The sequence below is a fragment of the Cricetulus griseus genome, chromosome 3 (genome assembly GCF_003668045.3).
Source record: "Cricetulus griseus strain 17A/GY chromosome 3, alternate assembly CriGri-PICRH-1.0, whole genome shotgun sequence".
NCBI lineage: Eukaryota > Metazoa > Chordata > Mammalia > Rodentia > Cricetidae > Cricetulus > Cricetulus griseus.
This window is the reverse complement of record NC_048596.1, coordinates 211,648,768-211,666,033: the sequence shown is the minus strand read 5'-3', so window position 1 is coordinate 211,666,033 and position 17,266 is coordinate 211,648,768. Positions and strand designations below refer to the sequence as shown.

Genomic DNA, 17,266 nt, shown 5'->3' with positions numbered 1-17,266 from the left:
AGACATACCTGGAACGGTTGGGTGAGGTGTTGGGTTCTGTCGTTCTAAAGAAATAATGCCACTATTTTTTGTTCATTCTCAAGTGGGTCCCTTCGGAATATTTTATGTGTAATTGAATGTTTCTAGCAACAAACACTAAAAGTTGTTTTTTACTTTGGAATTTCCTGAGTATTAGCTCTGAATTATAATATTTACATCATTCTTTGTATCTCAATGTCCAATGTTATCTCAGGTCTTATAAGATGTGCTGCTTATTTGGCATGTGGGGAAAACAAGATGATCAGAAAGAGGAAATGTTTAAAAACATTTTATGAAAAACTTGAAAACAAAAGAAATATGTTTTTTTCTAACTTGTATTGTCATTCAGTGTATAAAGTGAAAATATATATATGCCCAAGTTACCTTAGTGGTATAAACCACGTTCAACCCCAGACTATTGGGGCTGGAGAGATAGCTCAATGGTTAAGAGCACTTGCTGTTCTTCCAGAGGTTGTGAGTTCAATTCCCAGCAACCACATGGTGGCTCACAACCATCCATAATGAGATCTGATGCCCCCTTCTGGCCTGCAGGCATACATGCAGACAGAACCTATGTACATAATAAATAAATCTTAAAAAAAAAAAAACATGTTATCATCTTGATGATAAGGATACAAACAGAAAGAACAGCAACCACTGATCTTTGTGCCTGGGTGATACTTAGTCTACAGAGTGCACCATGCTAATTATTTCCTACTATTTCTGCTGCTAATGTGTCTTTAAATGGAACTCTGAGAATACTGGCTGTAGACATTGAAAGGGGGATCTGCAAAGCTACAGTTCCGGGTATTGTGAAATTGTCAAACCTCGTTATATTCAAAGCAATCCAATACATCTCATAGGTTTTTTCCCCCCAGTGGACAAGAAAAAAATAAAATTATTGGCTGAAAAAAGTACTTTTTTTAAATGTACAAATCAGCAATCTAAGAATAGTCCTCAGGACTGAAAGGCACTCTGGCATGATCCGGTTAGATGTGTAGCTGCACTTGGTGTTAATGAGCCTGTACCAACTGTACATTAATTTCATTATAAGCTGTTTAAGGAGCAATGCAGGACTGAAGACAAAGTATTTCCATCCCCCTAATGAAAACAAAGAGCTGTTAGAATTAACATAAAGCGGCACTTCAGCAAATTTAGCCATCATGGTTGATCAATGTTGCTTGATTACAGAATCCCATCAGCCTCACTGTCAAGTGCCGGTCCTTTGTGTGCACAGATGCACCAAAAAGAAAAGATTTGTTCAGCTTAAAAAACAAAAGAATTAATAGCAAAATCTTTTAAGTGGCATTTAGAGCCCTATAGCTAATGGTATTTTCCAGTTCTTTGCTTTTGTCACACCCAAACACACGCTTCCTGCCATGTTTCTAGAAACAAAGGAACAGCTCCAGGAGGCATTCTGCCCTACCTGCTGCAGCATGCTACCTATTCAGGGCACCTCTGTGCACCATGGCTGTTCCTCAGAGGCTTCTGTAGGACTCAGAGATAATATTGGCATTTGATAAATATTGGCATTTCCTCCTAGGGATTTCACACAAAAGCCAGATGATTCTTTAGAAGAAAAGAAGAAGAAAAGAAAAATTGGACAATACTTTAAATGCTTTGAAAGTAACTAGGGAGCTCTCATTTTATATAAAGAATGATGAATAGCTAATTATCTTTCTTGGAATTGGGGAAGGATGACAGTCTTTGATGGTACAGGCAGAACCTGGGACTGCAGTATTTCCTTGGTCTCAGGCTGCTTCTCATATTTCATCCTCAGATCAATGTAAAACTTCCAACCTTGATTCTTATTTTCCAGGAATCCACCCCCTAAACTAAGGCAGCCAGAACTATGGTCAGCGGAGTTCAATGACTTCATTAGCAAGTGAGTAGCAATAGCATCTGAAATAAAACGAAAGCAATACCAGCCTGCTCCTGCTATAGCTTTGAATGATGTGAAGGGAGGCCTTTATGTTGCCACTGGCATCTGAATCCTCTTCTTTCATATCTGTTAAGCAGCTCCAGGGGTCTCCAGAATTCTCTATCTTTTCCTTAAAAAGACGGGATGAGAGGGAGGGAGGGAGGGAGGGAGGGAGGGAGGAAGGGAGAGAGAGAGAAACAGGGAAAGAAAAAAAGAGAGAAAAGGAGAATGAAAAAGAAAATCTGTATTATCAGCTAAGGGTTCAATGAATTTACTCCTGCCTTAATAATGAATAATCTCAGGGCCAAGTTCATTCACCTCTCTGTAGCCATGCTTCCAAGGACCCTTTTCATCCAGGAACATGCTCACCTGCTCAACTGCCTTTGCAGCATTGCCCCCTGCTCAACAGATTACCTGTGCAGTCAGTTAATTAACCCTTCATTTGTCTGCATTACTGACTCTTACTACAGCCAGTGGTATTTCATTGTGCTCAGTTCATTTGAAGATCATATTAACCAAAGCTTATACATTTGAAATACAGAGAACAATTTCATTTGACAGTCATTTAACAGAAGTTATTTGGCTCTACACAGTTGGAAGTGGGTCAGCCATTTAGAAAAATCAGACACATTGAGCCTTTTCACAATTTTTACTGTTTTTACCTTAAAGAATGTAAGGGATGATGCCTGGGTATAAATGAGAGAGAAGGTGATGATTTGGTGTGCTAATCCACTCTACAAATGCAGCCAGGGCATGTTGTTGTCACTGCTCTTCTTCTAAAGATGAAAGACTTAGGTTAAAGAGTTTATGGGAACTCAATAGGGATTGACAAATTTTAAAAGTTTCCATGGCAATGCTATGCATGCCACCCTATCATTCCTTAAGTCTCGGAGGAAAATCACTGATGTGGCTGAGATGCTCCACGGTGACTGTCTTGTCTACAAGAGCCTTTGATTCAGACGCTCAGTGGTTCTTGACTTGTCTGACTCATTTCTCAGTCTTCTCCTGAGACTTGCTTCCCCAGGCAATTAGTATTCTGTCCTGTGCATTGTTCTTCCACTCCTCTCCCACTGGTGACATTTCCAATTTTATTGACTTACCTTTTCTGATGTCCTTCTGTCTAGCGGGACAATAAACAGCTCTAGAACACTGTCGCCTTCCTTGTCACTGTCATTTCTGTGTCTAGCAGAGCCAGGTAGACATTGGCTATTTGGCAAAGTTGAGTCTGAATAAAATAATCTGTCACTCTTCTTACTGCAGATGCAAAAGTGCTATAGATGCAGAAACTGCTTTGTTCTGTTAAATCAAGTAAAACCGAAGAGCACCTGTTCCAGTTTCTAGACAGCACCAACCTCATTCCATAGTATATTTTAGCATCCTAAAATGAAATAAATTGTCAAATTATCATCCCAGGAGGATCAATGAATCTGGTTACTGATTGCACTGACTGAGCCAAGGACTGGTCAACCTCTGCTGCTCCTCCCCTTCTTTGTCCTCCTCTTCTTCCTCCCTCCCCTTTCTATTTCTTGCCCCCCTTCCTCTTCCTCCTCCTGTTCCTCTTTCTCTTCCTCCTCCTCCTTATCTTCCTTTCCTTCTCATTTCAAGGCACTGCAGTTGAATTTAGGGCCTCACATATCCTAGGAAAATGCTCCTCCACTGAACTACAGTCTCTAGCCCCTTTTGTACTATATTTTTGTTTGTTTGTTTTAATTTGAGACAATGTTTAAGTTACCCAGTCTGGTCTTAAGCTCACTCTGTAGCCTAACTGAAGTCCTATGATTTTGATCTGTGCCATCAGGCTCAGCTTCTGTTTGTTTTTGTTTTTGTTATTTTCTTACTATTTTGATATCTCCAAATGACAGTCCAATTTTTCACAATGGAGGCACTGTATCTCGGGGTCAAAGGGATTTTGGAGCATGTTCAGCCATTTGTTCAATGCTTGTAAGCCTCATGAGAAGTATTCTTCCCGGGGAATGTATTCTTCCTTGAGAAGCACACAAAGATCACGCAGACCTGAAATCTTTTCCACCAATCAATCAAGGGATTTTTGCCCCCTAGTGACAACTAAGAACTGGTCAAATCCTTATTACAAATATTTGAATACAGCTGCCATAGCCAAATAACCCCCCCCATTTGTTCACATGCTTTTCTGATACCATCCCATGCCTTATTCTTCCTTACAAATACGCCATGGTTGTTAAGTCCACAGGTGTGTTATTCATTAAAATATCTGCCACATTGACCTCATGAAATCCCTGCTGGAGTGGAATCTAAGCCTTCTTAGCAGATTAACTTTCTTTGGAGTTGCCAGAAATATATTGATTAAAAAGTCTTAAAAATGGGTGAAATGAAGCTAAAGAGTTTGTGTTAAATTTATATAAACATTAAGGCCTCCACTCTTGAATGGCTTGGAAAGTAGACTTTGAAGTGGAGACAGAGTTTGATTATCACTATGCAGCATTGCTTGCTGGGAAATGAATGAAAGTGATATCGGGCGTACTGTGCTATCACTACAGTATGATCCCTTACAGATATGGGCATTGCTAGAAACATGTATCACATTGCCATTTCATATTTTTTGAGATCTTCTTTGAATTGATATTTGGGAAAAGCATCAAGTCTGAATAGATTTTTTTAATTTGAATGATAATTTCAAAACTCCAACTTATTTAGTAACTACATATTCCTTTTTGCCAATGCAGATGCTTGACCAAAGATTATGAAAAGCGTCCAACAGTGTCAGATCTTTTGAAGCATAAATTCATTACTCAGATCGAGGGCAAAGATGTGATGCTACAAAAACAACTAATGGAATTCATTGATATTCATCAGTCCTCGGGAAACACAGAGAAGGCCAGGTAACTAAATGGCATCTCAGGTTTCAAAAATGAAGTGTCTCAAGATTCCATAAGGTTTTACAGTGCAATAGTTGCTAAGGTGAAAGGAATTCAAAGGTTCTCAGTGTGGCTTGAATTTAATGGGATTTTTGCATGGAAAGCAAATGTCACTTGTTGAGTCCATGTCCCCCATAGTGTTGAAAATGCTGGCAACATTTCTAAAAAATGACTTTACCAGATCAAAATATATAATTTACAATAGATGAATGGCATTGGTATATATGTTGGTATTGCTTTTCATTTACTTACAGTTTTCTGCAACATTGGGTATCTTAGATGGGAAGGGAAATGTTGGGCATGGGATAGATTTGGGGAGTTTCTGTCATAAGCCAACCCCTGACTTAACAAATCACCCAGAGCTTGTTCAGCTGTTCCAGGAATGAAGATGCTATGTGGGTATCTGACTACTTCTGAGACTGAGTCCCCAAACACAGGGAACAGTTTTCACAACTGTTAACTTTGGCAGCATTAAAATGCATACTAAATCATGAAAAATATGAATTATAATGTTTTTAAGTTTTGCTTCTGAATATAATGTTTAAAAATATCCATTTACCTCAGTTAATGGGCATAGAAAAAGGTCACTTATGCATAACAATGCAAGTCAACTAATAAGAAAAAGCAACTTAGTGAAATATATAGGCATCTCATGAGAACTGAGATGAAGGCAAAGGAATGGCTTAGACATGTAGTAAAAGGAATAAGGAAACCCCATCATCTTCCTCAAGGACTGCCTGCCTACAGAGGCCCCCTCACCTGCCCCCAGCATTGCCTGCAAAGTGGACTCCTGACTGCCTCCAACACTCACAAACTGACTTTGAGCTTGTCATCCCTCCTCCAAGGTGTGGAACCTCACATGACCATCTGATTATTTATGCCTTGGCCTCAGTCCTGTGCTCTAGTTAAAGTATATGGCAGAAATCACGTGGTACCATCTCACTTGTATTCAGGGAGAGGCAGAGTCCTGCCCCTGAGCCATTTTGGAAATTCTCCTCATCTCAAAAACATATTCTGAGCAGTGTAAACAGAGGATGGACATCCATTATATATGAAATATTATGCACATAATATATACTAGATACTATTCTATAGAATGTTTAATTAGGTTCCTAAAATATTTTACAAAACTTGAACTTTTACATAAATATTATTTAAGGTATAATTTAGATTCCTTAAGAGATGTAGCTCAGCATCCAGTTAAGTGATAACAGTTTTGAAATTAAAATGTCCTTTTTGGTATTAACAATTAGCATATTATTTTTAATTTTTTCATGTTTATATTATAATCAAAATCACTTCAGTATTTTACTTGGTGACCTCCATATGCTCATGTTAATTAACACTGATGTGTATAAATCACTATTCTGCGTACAATTTCACAGAAGCAAACAGGATTATGTACAAGGTTTTAGTTACTCAAACATAGCTGTTGCTTAGCCCCAAAATACTACAAAATACTAGTGTCTTTGTAGCACTACATTAATTGTTCCTCTGGACCCTTGGATACAGTTGAAGATGAAGAATAAGACAACTTTGAGACAAATGTCAAAGGATTAACAAATGAAAGATAAACTAAAAACTGGTTCAACCATTTAGTGCTATAGTGCCTGATCCAAGATTTCAGCTATTTATTAGGTGTGAGGCTTTATGCAGTATAACGGGACACAAATAGGATTTTAATTTTACAAAACAGAACACTGAGCTAAGAAAGCAGGAAAATCAATAGGAAGTAATAAAAGGCCCTTTTCAATGAGACATAACTGATGACTCCATTTTACTTTCCATTTCCTAGGCAAGCTAATACTTCTCCAGAGGCTTTGATGATCATGGTGGGGACAAGTCACCTTTTAGGATATTTCCTTAGTAGATGGGACTTTGAAATGCTATTCTAGTATCTCTTACAAGAGTGCTCTGTTCAGTTCCCTTCTCCATGGGAATGACCCAAGGAAACTTCAAACTCAACTTGAACCTTTGCTACCCCATCCCAGATTACTTCCTTGTCCCCTTTCTTCATATTGGCACCACCCCTAGTCTATTATGACAACCAAAACCCCAGAGATTATCTCAATAGACTCCTATTCTCTTCTACTCTCAAGTTTCAGGCAAAAGCAAGACTCAGTTCTAGCAAAAGATTTTAACAGGAAGATCTGATGGGCAGTACCTTTTAGAATCTGCGTAGGGGCTTATTCTCTAGGAGATAAATAGGACATGCATATAAATAACCATTATGCAAAGTAGCAAGCTTCAGCTCTATAAAAGAGGTCCAAATTATGTCTTATGGCAGTCCAAAAGATGCAGATTTTTTTTTTCCTAGCAGGGATAGGATAGCTTTGAATAGGCACTGCAAGGGATAAACTGGTTTGTCTTGTGAAAATAGAGTTGCCACAAAATAATCGTTAAATGACTTGAGCAAATTATAAACATAGGATGTGATCACAGGAAGCCATATCCTTATGCTCTTAAACTCTTAAATGTGATTTGAGAGCTGCACAGGCCAGACAGCACTGAGATTCAGGGAAGCTGGGCCTGCATCCTTCCCAGCAGAAGGCAGTGGCCTATCCCAGCTTGCAAAATCTTAGGCAACAGTCTTTCCGTGGTTCCAAAAGTGAATATTGTCTATCCCAAGACAGACATGGCTATAATTTTACGGGCATCTTTCTTGTTAACTGTAAGGAACTTTTCTTCTTGTGTTTCTTCCTGACCTTAAATTATTGCAATTTTTGGATGCAGGGGAAATTAGTCCCCACTATGTGAATCTACTTAAGTGTCTTTGGATGGGACTTGACCTCCTACTATTCCTGTAAACCATGGTAGGTGCAATCCTTGCAGATGTACAGTTCTCATTACAGACGCTTGACTCATATGCCCGGGCTTCAGCCACAAGGGTGGCATCTCTAACCTATAGTGAGATTAACAACAGTCAAGATAGGGACCCAGATAGACATATTCCCCTTCACCCAGCTAGGTGCATTCTGTGGCTTTGAAAAATGAGGTAAGATTTATTGATATTTTAGATTAGAAGGAATTTAAGAGAACACAATTTTGAGAACAAGATAGCTCAGAGTCGGCTTTTATTCAGATAGGACTCTGTCAACTCAGTTGTTATGACTAGATCTAGTAGCTAGTCCAGAACAATAACAGAATAGGAAAAAGAGTTCACAGAAAGGCAATTATAGTATTAACAAAGACTGGTGATGAATACTAAGTGTTGAAAGAATGATAAATTGGGCCTGGAAATTAGTAAGCTGTAATGAGCAGTTTAGCAACTAGTATTTGCGTATTTGGGGATTGGAAATCTCTCAATTTATATATAAATATATGGGAGAGATGTGGGTTCTCTTAAGTTCTTTGGAGTTAGGCATCTGGACAAGTATTCTCTTGAAGAGGTCCTATGAGTATCTCTACTCCTAAACAATACCAGATAAAAGAATTGGAGTAGGTAGGGAAAGGAAACTTCCAATATGAACCTAAAAAGCTGTGAACACTGTAATTCCAAGAGTATGTCATGATGATTCCTCAAAACCAACTGAAGAACAGTCACACCATCTGCCACCTATGTTGAATCACTGCTGAAGGAAACTGAGAAAGGGAGACATAAACTCAAGCAACAGCTGCCACAGAGGCACTGAATCCAGATGATGTTTGACCTTAAGATCGCTGTCTGAATCCACAAAACCATTTGAATTTCCAAAGAATCATCATACAAGCCTAGGTTGTTATTTCTGGAAAGGAGCTTTTCCCGTGGCTCCTTCTTTTGAAATCTAGAGAAACTGGATTCTGCTCCAGGCATCAAATAAGCATGACCTCTCAGACTGATGCTTTTCATGAGTGTCTGTACTCTTTACCATTAACAGAGCTTGCCTGTCCTACAACATGATGTGCCGTATTTTGTGTTTGGTGTTTATCTAACTTCTTTGACATACTTGGTCTGGTTTATTCAGGATCAGCATTTAACATTAGCTTTAGCCTGTCTTTGATAAACTGTAATTAGGGTTTATGTTGCTTAGCAAGGTAGTCACTGGTCAAATAATCTATGTTCGTGTATTCCCTATGACTTTTGAAAGAATTTCATTGAGGGCAAAGACTATGCTGAAACAAAGAAGGTTAAGATGGGCATCATATTCATAGGGTGTTTGAACCATTTGGGACAAGGGTTCTTAACCTTCCTGATGCTGCTACCCTTTAGACAGATCCCCGTGTTGTGGTGACCTCCAACTATAAAATTATCTCATTGCCACTTCACAACTTAATTTTACTACTGCTATGAATCATAATGTAACTATCTGATATGCAGGATATCTAATATTTGACCTCCAAAGGGGTCATGGCCCACAGGTTGAGAACCACTGATTTGTGATGTTATCATTTAGAAAGTTACTTTGAATAACACGCTGACCCAGGTGTTAATTGTCCACATGATGATCACTGTCACTTCTGTGATGAGGTTGGGACTATGCATGAATTGAATCTAGATGAACCTGTGGTTTTTCTTCTTGTTTCTTTTACTAATGTTTAAATGGCTAAAATAATTTTGGTTAAACTCTAGGGGCTATCTCTTTCTTGTCCTTTTCTATGAAGGACAGAGTTAACACAGTTAGACCTCCTTATCTGGATCTCTGTATCATATCACCATCCTTTGACATTGTCTCTATTTAACATTCTTAGGCCTTCTGCGACCATAATTTTGAGTGCTTCATAATCCTTTTTATGTTTAAATCAGTGGTCACCACAATATGTTGGTTGTTTTGTTTTGAACATTACACTCCCTTTTTCTGATTCATTATACAACATACACATCGCGATGTGTTTGCTTTTAAAATGCCCTGAATGTTTGAACATGTAACTCAGTTTAATCAGTTGAAAGATACTTAGAGGACTCTTTCTTCTCCTTATACATTACCAATGTCCCTCTCCTATCTGCTTGGCAGCATGCATTATTCTGGAGGCAGTGAATCTTCCCCCTGATTTCCTAACTAGCTTTTTCTGTAAGGAATTCTTGAGGCTTGAGGGAGGTTTATCAAGCTCCTCAATGTGGATTCTTCCTAACCAGCCTTACTTGCCTTGTAATGTGCAGCAGCTGGCTTCCTCTGGCTCCTGGAACCGGTGAACATTTGTTCTTCTCCCCTTCTCTCTGTGGAGACTGAGTCCTATTCGATACTACATCTCAATCTTTCTCTATTATGATTTTATTTTCTCAATTTCTTTTTAGAATGTAACCTGGTTCAGTTTTTATCGAGTTCTCTGTGTAATTTCTTCCTAAGGTTTTATGTGTTCTCTTTTTAAACTTTTGCTTTTTAAATGAGAAGTTGCATTAGAAATGTCCTTGAGGGATAGACGACATTTTTATATGAACTTTAGTCATGATTCTGTCTGTAGTGCTTTCTCTCTATCTGCCTGTGGCTTATAAGTTCCTCTCTTCATCATTTTCTTTGTATTTTTTATTAAAAATATATGTGGATGTCTCTGTTCCTGAGGGGCACTGTAAACAGGCATGTTGTAGCACAACTAAAACAAAATTTGAAACAAAACCATTGTGGGAATTGTGGAAGGATGGTTATAGACAACTAAGTTCATCCTCATAAACACTCTTGAATCAAAGCTGCATTTTTGTTGTCTATGTATCATGTCTTTCCTTGATCCCTAACCTTGAAGATGACAGTGTAGCAGCCCACAGATGTCCCATCTCAGGCAACACCAGTTATGTTGCATTACCTGTGTCTGACAGCAATGGAAACCTGAGACACATGTGTAGCAAGTGTTCTCTCCATTGAGCCATCTCTCCACTGAGAGGAATGTTTCTTAAGGAGAGTAGTCAAAGTTTAAAACAGAATATTGAGTAGGATTCAAAGTGATGTCTCCCTCCTTCCTTCCTGCCAGCCATATAAAACCTTATTGCTTGCTGTTCAGCTGTCCTGATCTCATCTTCTTCCTTATATATCTTCATAATGCCTGCAAAAAAGGAGGGAGGGAAGGGAAGGAGAAGATGGAGGAGGAGAGGAGAAAGGAGAAGAAGAAAAGGATAAAAATAAGGAAAATAGGAAATGGGGAAATAAATAGTGCCACAATTAGCAAGTTTGGAAAAATTCTGAATCATTTTGAGGTCAGAGATCATTCATGGATGAATAGATGGATGGATAGATAGATAGATAGATAGATAGATAGATAGATAGATAGATAGATAGATAGATTTTGAGTGGAAAATCCAAAATCCAATTCATAATATCTTATCAAAAAGAATAAAAAATAAGTACATAAATATCAAACTGACAATTCCAGTAATAGACATAGAGATTGGAATAAGTTTTCATTACTTGTGATTGATTCTTACATAAATTTGGCAATACTGAATTCTGTTAAAATCATGTGATACATATGTGTGTATGTATACACAAGTGTGTGTGTGTGTGTGTGTGTGTGTGTGTGTGTGTGTGTGTGTATGCAGTCATCATTTGGCATTCACAGGGAATCGATTATGGGGTTCTACAAAAGTGAAAAAAAATCCCTGAACACTCAAATCCATTATGTAAAAAAAATCTATGTACAACCTCCTATATACTTTAAATGACCTCTAAATTATAATGCATACAAATGGTATTAAATGATTGTTATACTGGATCACATGAAAAATGTTTATATAAGTTCTGTGCAGATGCCATTTGTTAAAATATTTTCAATCTGGATTGGTTGAATCCATGAATTCAAAACCTGTCTATAAAGAGCCATATGTATGTGTGGGGGGGCTACAGATACATGATGTATTATATATAAAACAAATTATATATGTAATGTATACACACACACATATATATATATATTATATATATATATATATATATATATATATCCTAGGCTGTCCAAACTATAATCTTGGTGGTATTCCCATACCATGGATGACAATGTAATCCTTTGTATTTAGTCACATAGGGTGGAAGTTAGTTATGTGTTCTATTGGAGTTATGCTGAATTTAGCATGCCAAGCAAATATCAATGTAGAGTTAATCAATGTAGAGTTAAGAATCCCTACTTGGCAGACTGGGATTCATGCTGGAGATGGCTTTTGAGTTACTTGTTAAAGTGTTCAAAGGCATGGCATTGAATGAGCTTACTGAGTGGGTGTCACCAATAAAAAGTGAAGGCTGAAGGTGGTATTCTTGGAGAAACCCATACTTACAGACAAGTACATCTTAGAACCAGAGCTGGGAAATGGGAGAGTATGGCTCTTGGAGGAGAGACCAAGAGGAATGTGTTCTTTCACTAGCCATGAAATGGGTATATTAAGAAAAGCCACCTTTGCCAAATAGTGACAAACAAGGAGTTTGCTAATGATCCTGGCAAGCACCTCCTCAGCAGAATGGGGAGAAATGAAGGAAAATAATGAGATGAGGCGACAGGAATGTGAACTTGCTAGAGGTAGAGCTGTGGAGGGATGAGGGGAAGAGAAGCTGGGAAGAAGGGAATCAAAGGAGAGATTCTTACAAGTGAGAGGTCCTAGATTACAGGGTGCTGGTGGAAGGACTGGTCTAGCAATACACGGGAGAGGAGATGGTCACAACAATGAATTGAGAAAGCAAACACATAGCTAAATACTTGGCCTTTGTTCAAGGTAGGGCAAGTTCCTTCATTGGAACCAGAAGGAGGTAAACAGTAACTTGACAAAAAAAACATGAAATGATTTCTACTCAATGAAGTATGAGCTATTGTCATTAGCTGGGGGTTCCAGTTTCCATGCTTTTATGTGTAACTTTCTAACCACATCCTCCCTTCCAGCACAGCTACAAGTTTGATGAACATATATGTATCTCAACATACCAGATGGGAATTAGTCTGTGAAGAAGTATTAGGTCTCTGTGAATGGAGAGGGCAATTAAAACTTTAGCAGAAACTGGGCAGTTATACCATCAATTTCTCTATTTGTCAGGTTGATCTAGAGATCCAGCTATGCTGGTGTTGCCTTCTTTTCCACCATCAATTCAAAATGATACACTTTAGCCAAATGAGCTAAGAAGCAGAGAAATGAAACTCAGTCTTCCAGGGCATAGCAGTGAGAGTCTGAATCCCCATTGGTACTAACAGTTGTCTCTGTTACTGAAATGTAAATATTGATAAGGAAACCAACACAAAAGCATTGATGAGATTTCTGTTTGACAAGGATTGCTCTTTTTACCCCAGTGGCTTCCAGATCACCTCAGATGATAGAAGCTGATATTTACATGAGTATTTTTAACCAAAGGAAAAGCAAACAAAGCTGTTCCTTTATAGTAATACAACTAAATAGTAACGATGAAATTTTAACTTCAGGGCAGCAGGGGTTATTTCATTTTTCAGTGTGTAAAACTGAAATACACATGGAGCTATAATAACTACCCCTGAGGGTACAGATAACCTTTGACAACACAAAGAAATTATTTATAATCTGGAGCTATGTCTCTCCAGTATTACAGAGTAAATGGGAAGCAGGGTCTGGCTTACAAGCTGTACTTGTCACAAGAGGACAGAAGTCTTACCGGAGTTTGTCTCTGTTTCCTCAGAGCCTTAACAAAAAACAAACATTTAATAAAGTAACAAGAACATCAACCCATTCTATAAAATGAAGACCAGAAAAAAAGATATTGAAAATCATCCTGAAATATATTTTATATTCTATTTGAGCATTTAAATTGTCCATAAAAAAAGAATTTTTTGAAGAGTAAAAATGAGTTGTCTTCAGTACTACAGTACTGTAAATAAAACGTTCACCTGTTTGCCCATGAAATATATTTTGGGCACTCACCATACAATCACAAGAATCTGTTCAAAGAACATGTAGGATTATCAGTCAGAAATTATAACAAAACAGATTATGTTTGGTAGGGATTAAGTGCCTAGGGGAAACCTCAGACAACATACATAACGCTTGAGTAAGAGACATAGTGTATTAGGTAGTTATACACATTAAATTAAAAAAAATGATAGGAGGATTGAAAGTCCTGGGGGTGGGGAATGTGATTTCAGTGTCAAAAGTGGTTAGTTTGGACCTCTTCTTTTAGGGTGGTATATGATTCTGTGGCTCTATTTTGGCAGAGAAAAGTCACGCAGATCTGCTAATGCTGATGCAAGGGTGTTCCAGGTGGTAGAGACATGGCGGGCAAGGAGCCACTGAGCAAGCGAGTAGTGTCAAGATTAAAGATAGTTAAATTTGAAAGACAGCAAGGAGGAGTATCTGGGAGGGCTTAGAGAAAGGGAAAGGGGGGGTTAATGATGTAATTTATATTATAATCTCAATAACAAAAGAAACAATAAAAATGATAGATGGCAGAGGGACAATGGAGCAGGGTTGGAGTCAGACATAGAAATTTTCTTCGTGTGATACCTAAGGGTACTGACCTGGGTAGCAGTTTTGACTTGTATTTCAAAAGACTGTCCTCACTGCAGTAATTCAGACACACTGGGAAGGAAGGGGGTGTCTTACAAGTCAACCATATTCTGTTCCCCTTAAACTTACAAGCATAGAGCAACAGTTAGCACTTTCTTTCTCTTGTCATTGTCCCCAATACATTCACAAACAAAACTTCTTTAACATCTCACTCCATCCAACTTTCAGTTTAGTATGTAAAAGAATTCAGAGATCATCCCTCTATCTAGCAGCTAGCAAGAAGGTGAAGAGATGAAATAATCACCAATTCTTGAGTCTATCGAAAATTACAAGTTGAACAACTGCCTGAAGACTTGAACTGATGAGCAGGTACATGAGGAGAATTTCTTCTAACTGAGCAAGAAGCTGTGAGTTCTAGAAGTGGGCTGTGATAAGCAGAGCAGCATTCAATGAATTTCTGGAAACCCCATTTGAGTGAGTTGGAGAGTTTAAAAACAACAGGGATCATAGTCCCGAGGAATTTTCACACTTCTGTTTAGCTTCTAGGAGATCAAACAGGTTCTCAGGGGAAATACTGGAAAATGTCAGAGGGAGAGAAAAATGAATTCAAGAGAATGTATTTTACTAAAGTCCAGGCCATTGAGACTTGGAATCCACAAGGTTAACCGACCTGGAGGAATGAAATAATAAAAGACCTAACCCCCTCCCCCTACAAGTCATCCTGTCCTCCCAAGAAGTGGAGGGGAGGCAAGAATCCTAAGTGCTTGCTAAGCTCCCAGGAAAGATGCCCTGGTTCATTCTGAGGCTCGGACCAGATCAGCACAGAGGACTGAGTCACACACCCTCCTTCCATGTTTACAAAGGCCAGTTTATTGGTGTTCTTTTCCCCCAGTGCATCATATCTGGTTATCCAGAAAAAGATACCAGACCTAAGTAAAAGGGAAACACACATACAGTGACAACAAAGTTGGAAAATACAGAACAATTATTCTAGTCAGCTTCAGAGATGGTGGACATATGGAGATCAAGAATTCATAGCCCCGAATGCCTATAATCAGAAAGAATATCTAATATTCAGTCATCTAAGCTTCCACTACAAAGGTGAACTAACTTTAAAGTGTGCTGAAGGAAATACATGATTAAAAATTACGCAGAAATAAATGACATTGAAAACAGGAAATCAAAATATGATATGCACAAAATCAAAAGCTTGCAATTCAAATAATTAATAAAATTGTTAAGCCCCTGTCTGAGATAACTGGGGGGAGGGCAAGATTATCATTACTATTATCATAAATGAAAGGAAAGCCATTGCTATGGATCCCCTGGACATTAACAGCACAAAAAGAAAAAGTAAAAAGTAATCTGAAGAACTTGGCTTCAACTGTGCAGGAAAGGCTGCTTCAATACATGCAAATCAACAAATGTAATACACACTTATACAGACAGGAAAAACAAATCGCAAGATCATCTCAACAGATGCAGAAAAGGGCCTTTGGCAAAGCTCAACATCATTTCATGATAAAAATCCAGAAGAACATAGGGAAATAAGAGCCATACCATAGTATAGCAAAGGATATGTGTAACAAACCTAGAGCCAGGGCTGGAGAGATCGCTCAGAGGTTAAGAGCACTGACTGCTCTTCCAGGTGTCCTGAGTTCAATTCCCAGCAACCACATGGTGGCTCACAACCATCCCTTATGAGATCTGGTGCCCTCTTCTGGTGTGCAGATATACATGGAAATAGAATAACATTATACTAAAGCCAACATTATACTAATTGGGGAAAAGTGAAATGCATTTCTTCTAAATTCAGGAACGTGACAATTATGCCAGGTCTCATCATTACTCTTATTCAATATAGTGTTCAAAGCCTTAACTAGAACAGTCAGACAAGAGTAAGAAAATTAGAATAAAATGGATACAAATAGAAGTTGCACTGTACAAAATCAACACACCAAAATCAGTAGCTTTTTTCCATATCAACAGTGAGCTTGGCTAGAGAGAAATCAAGAATAAACTCCCATTCATAATAGTTTCAAAATATAAAAATAAAATATTTAGTCATAAACCTAACCAAGGAGAGAAAAAACTCCCTGCAAAAATTTTAATCTAAAAAGAGCACAGGGAATCTTACCAAGAATTGACAATGAGGGTTACATGAAATTAGAAGCTTTTGCATCAAAAACAAAACAAAAATAATAAGCATTAGCAGAGTGGAGAGATAACCTACCAAATCTGAGAAAAGTTTGGTCAACTATCTACAAGACAGGAAATTACTGGACAGATTCTAAAGAATTAAAAATTAGACACCAAAACCCAAGTCAGCCAATCAACGAATGAGCTAATAAATTGAATAGACAATTCAAAAAGAAGAAATGAAAATAGCAAAAACAAACCAACTTCAAATCATGTTGACAACTGCATTGCACCCATGTCAGAATGGCTAGCATTGATCATATGAAGACCCACCAATACTGAGAGAGTGGAGTAAAGAGGGGAAATGCTTAGATACCGCTGGTGGGAATATGTGATAAATGGTGAAGCCACAGTGGAACTCATCATGGAAGTTCCTCATAAGAGTAGAGCATGAAACACATTATCCAGCTACCACTGGGTACCTTCTCAAAGGACTCCACATCAATGTGACACAGAGATGCTCATCGATGCTTGGATGCTTGATGCCATACCGTTCACAATGTCTAAGAACTGGAACCAGCCTGTATGCCCACCAGTAGATGAATAGGTAAAGAACAGGTGGTAGATATACACAAGGGAGTTTTATTTAGCTGAAAAGAAAAACAAAGTCATGACAGCTGAAGGAAAATGAATGCATCTGGATATTATATTAAATTAAGATAGACTGAGAAAGACAAAAAACATGTTTTTTCTCATACATAGAATCTAGGTTTGAAATATACACATGATCACAACCACACACAGGGGAAGAGTTGAAGGGAGAGGGAGAGAAAGAAGTTTGATAGCTGAGTAAAAAGGACAAATTCCTTGAAAAATACCAATCTGCCAAAGCTCAAAGAAGGAATATTTCAATTTGAATATATCTGTTTCTATTAGGCA

General features: G+C 38.1%; 1 protein-coding gene across 2 annotated transcripts in view; it reads left to right on the top strand.

Annotated features, from left to right (window-relative positions):
• The window catches only part of LOC100757928 (myosin-IIIa), a 156,434-nt gene that overhangs the window by 38,632 nt on the left and 100,536 nt on the right, over window positions 1-17,266 (top strand). For both annotated transcript variants that reach the window (XM_027405344.2, XM_027405345.2), the window contains exons 7-8: window positions 1,838-1,903; window positions 4,642-4,797. In XM_027405344.2, the coding sequence (XP_027261145.1) occupies window positions 1,838-1,903; window positions 4,642-4,797 (222 nt within the window). The remainder of the gene's footprint in view (window positions 1-1,837; window positions 1,904-4,641; window positions 4,798-17,266) is intronic.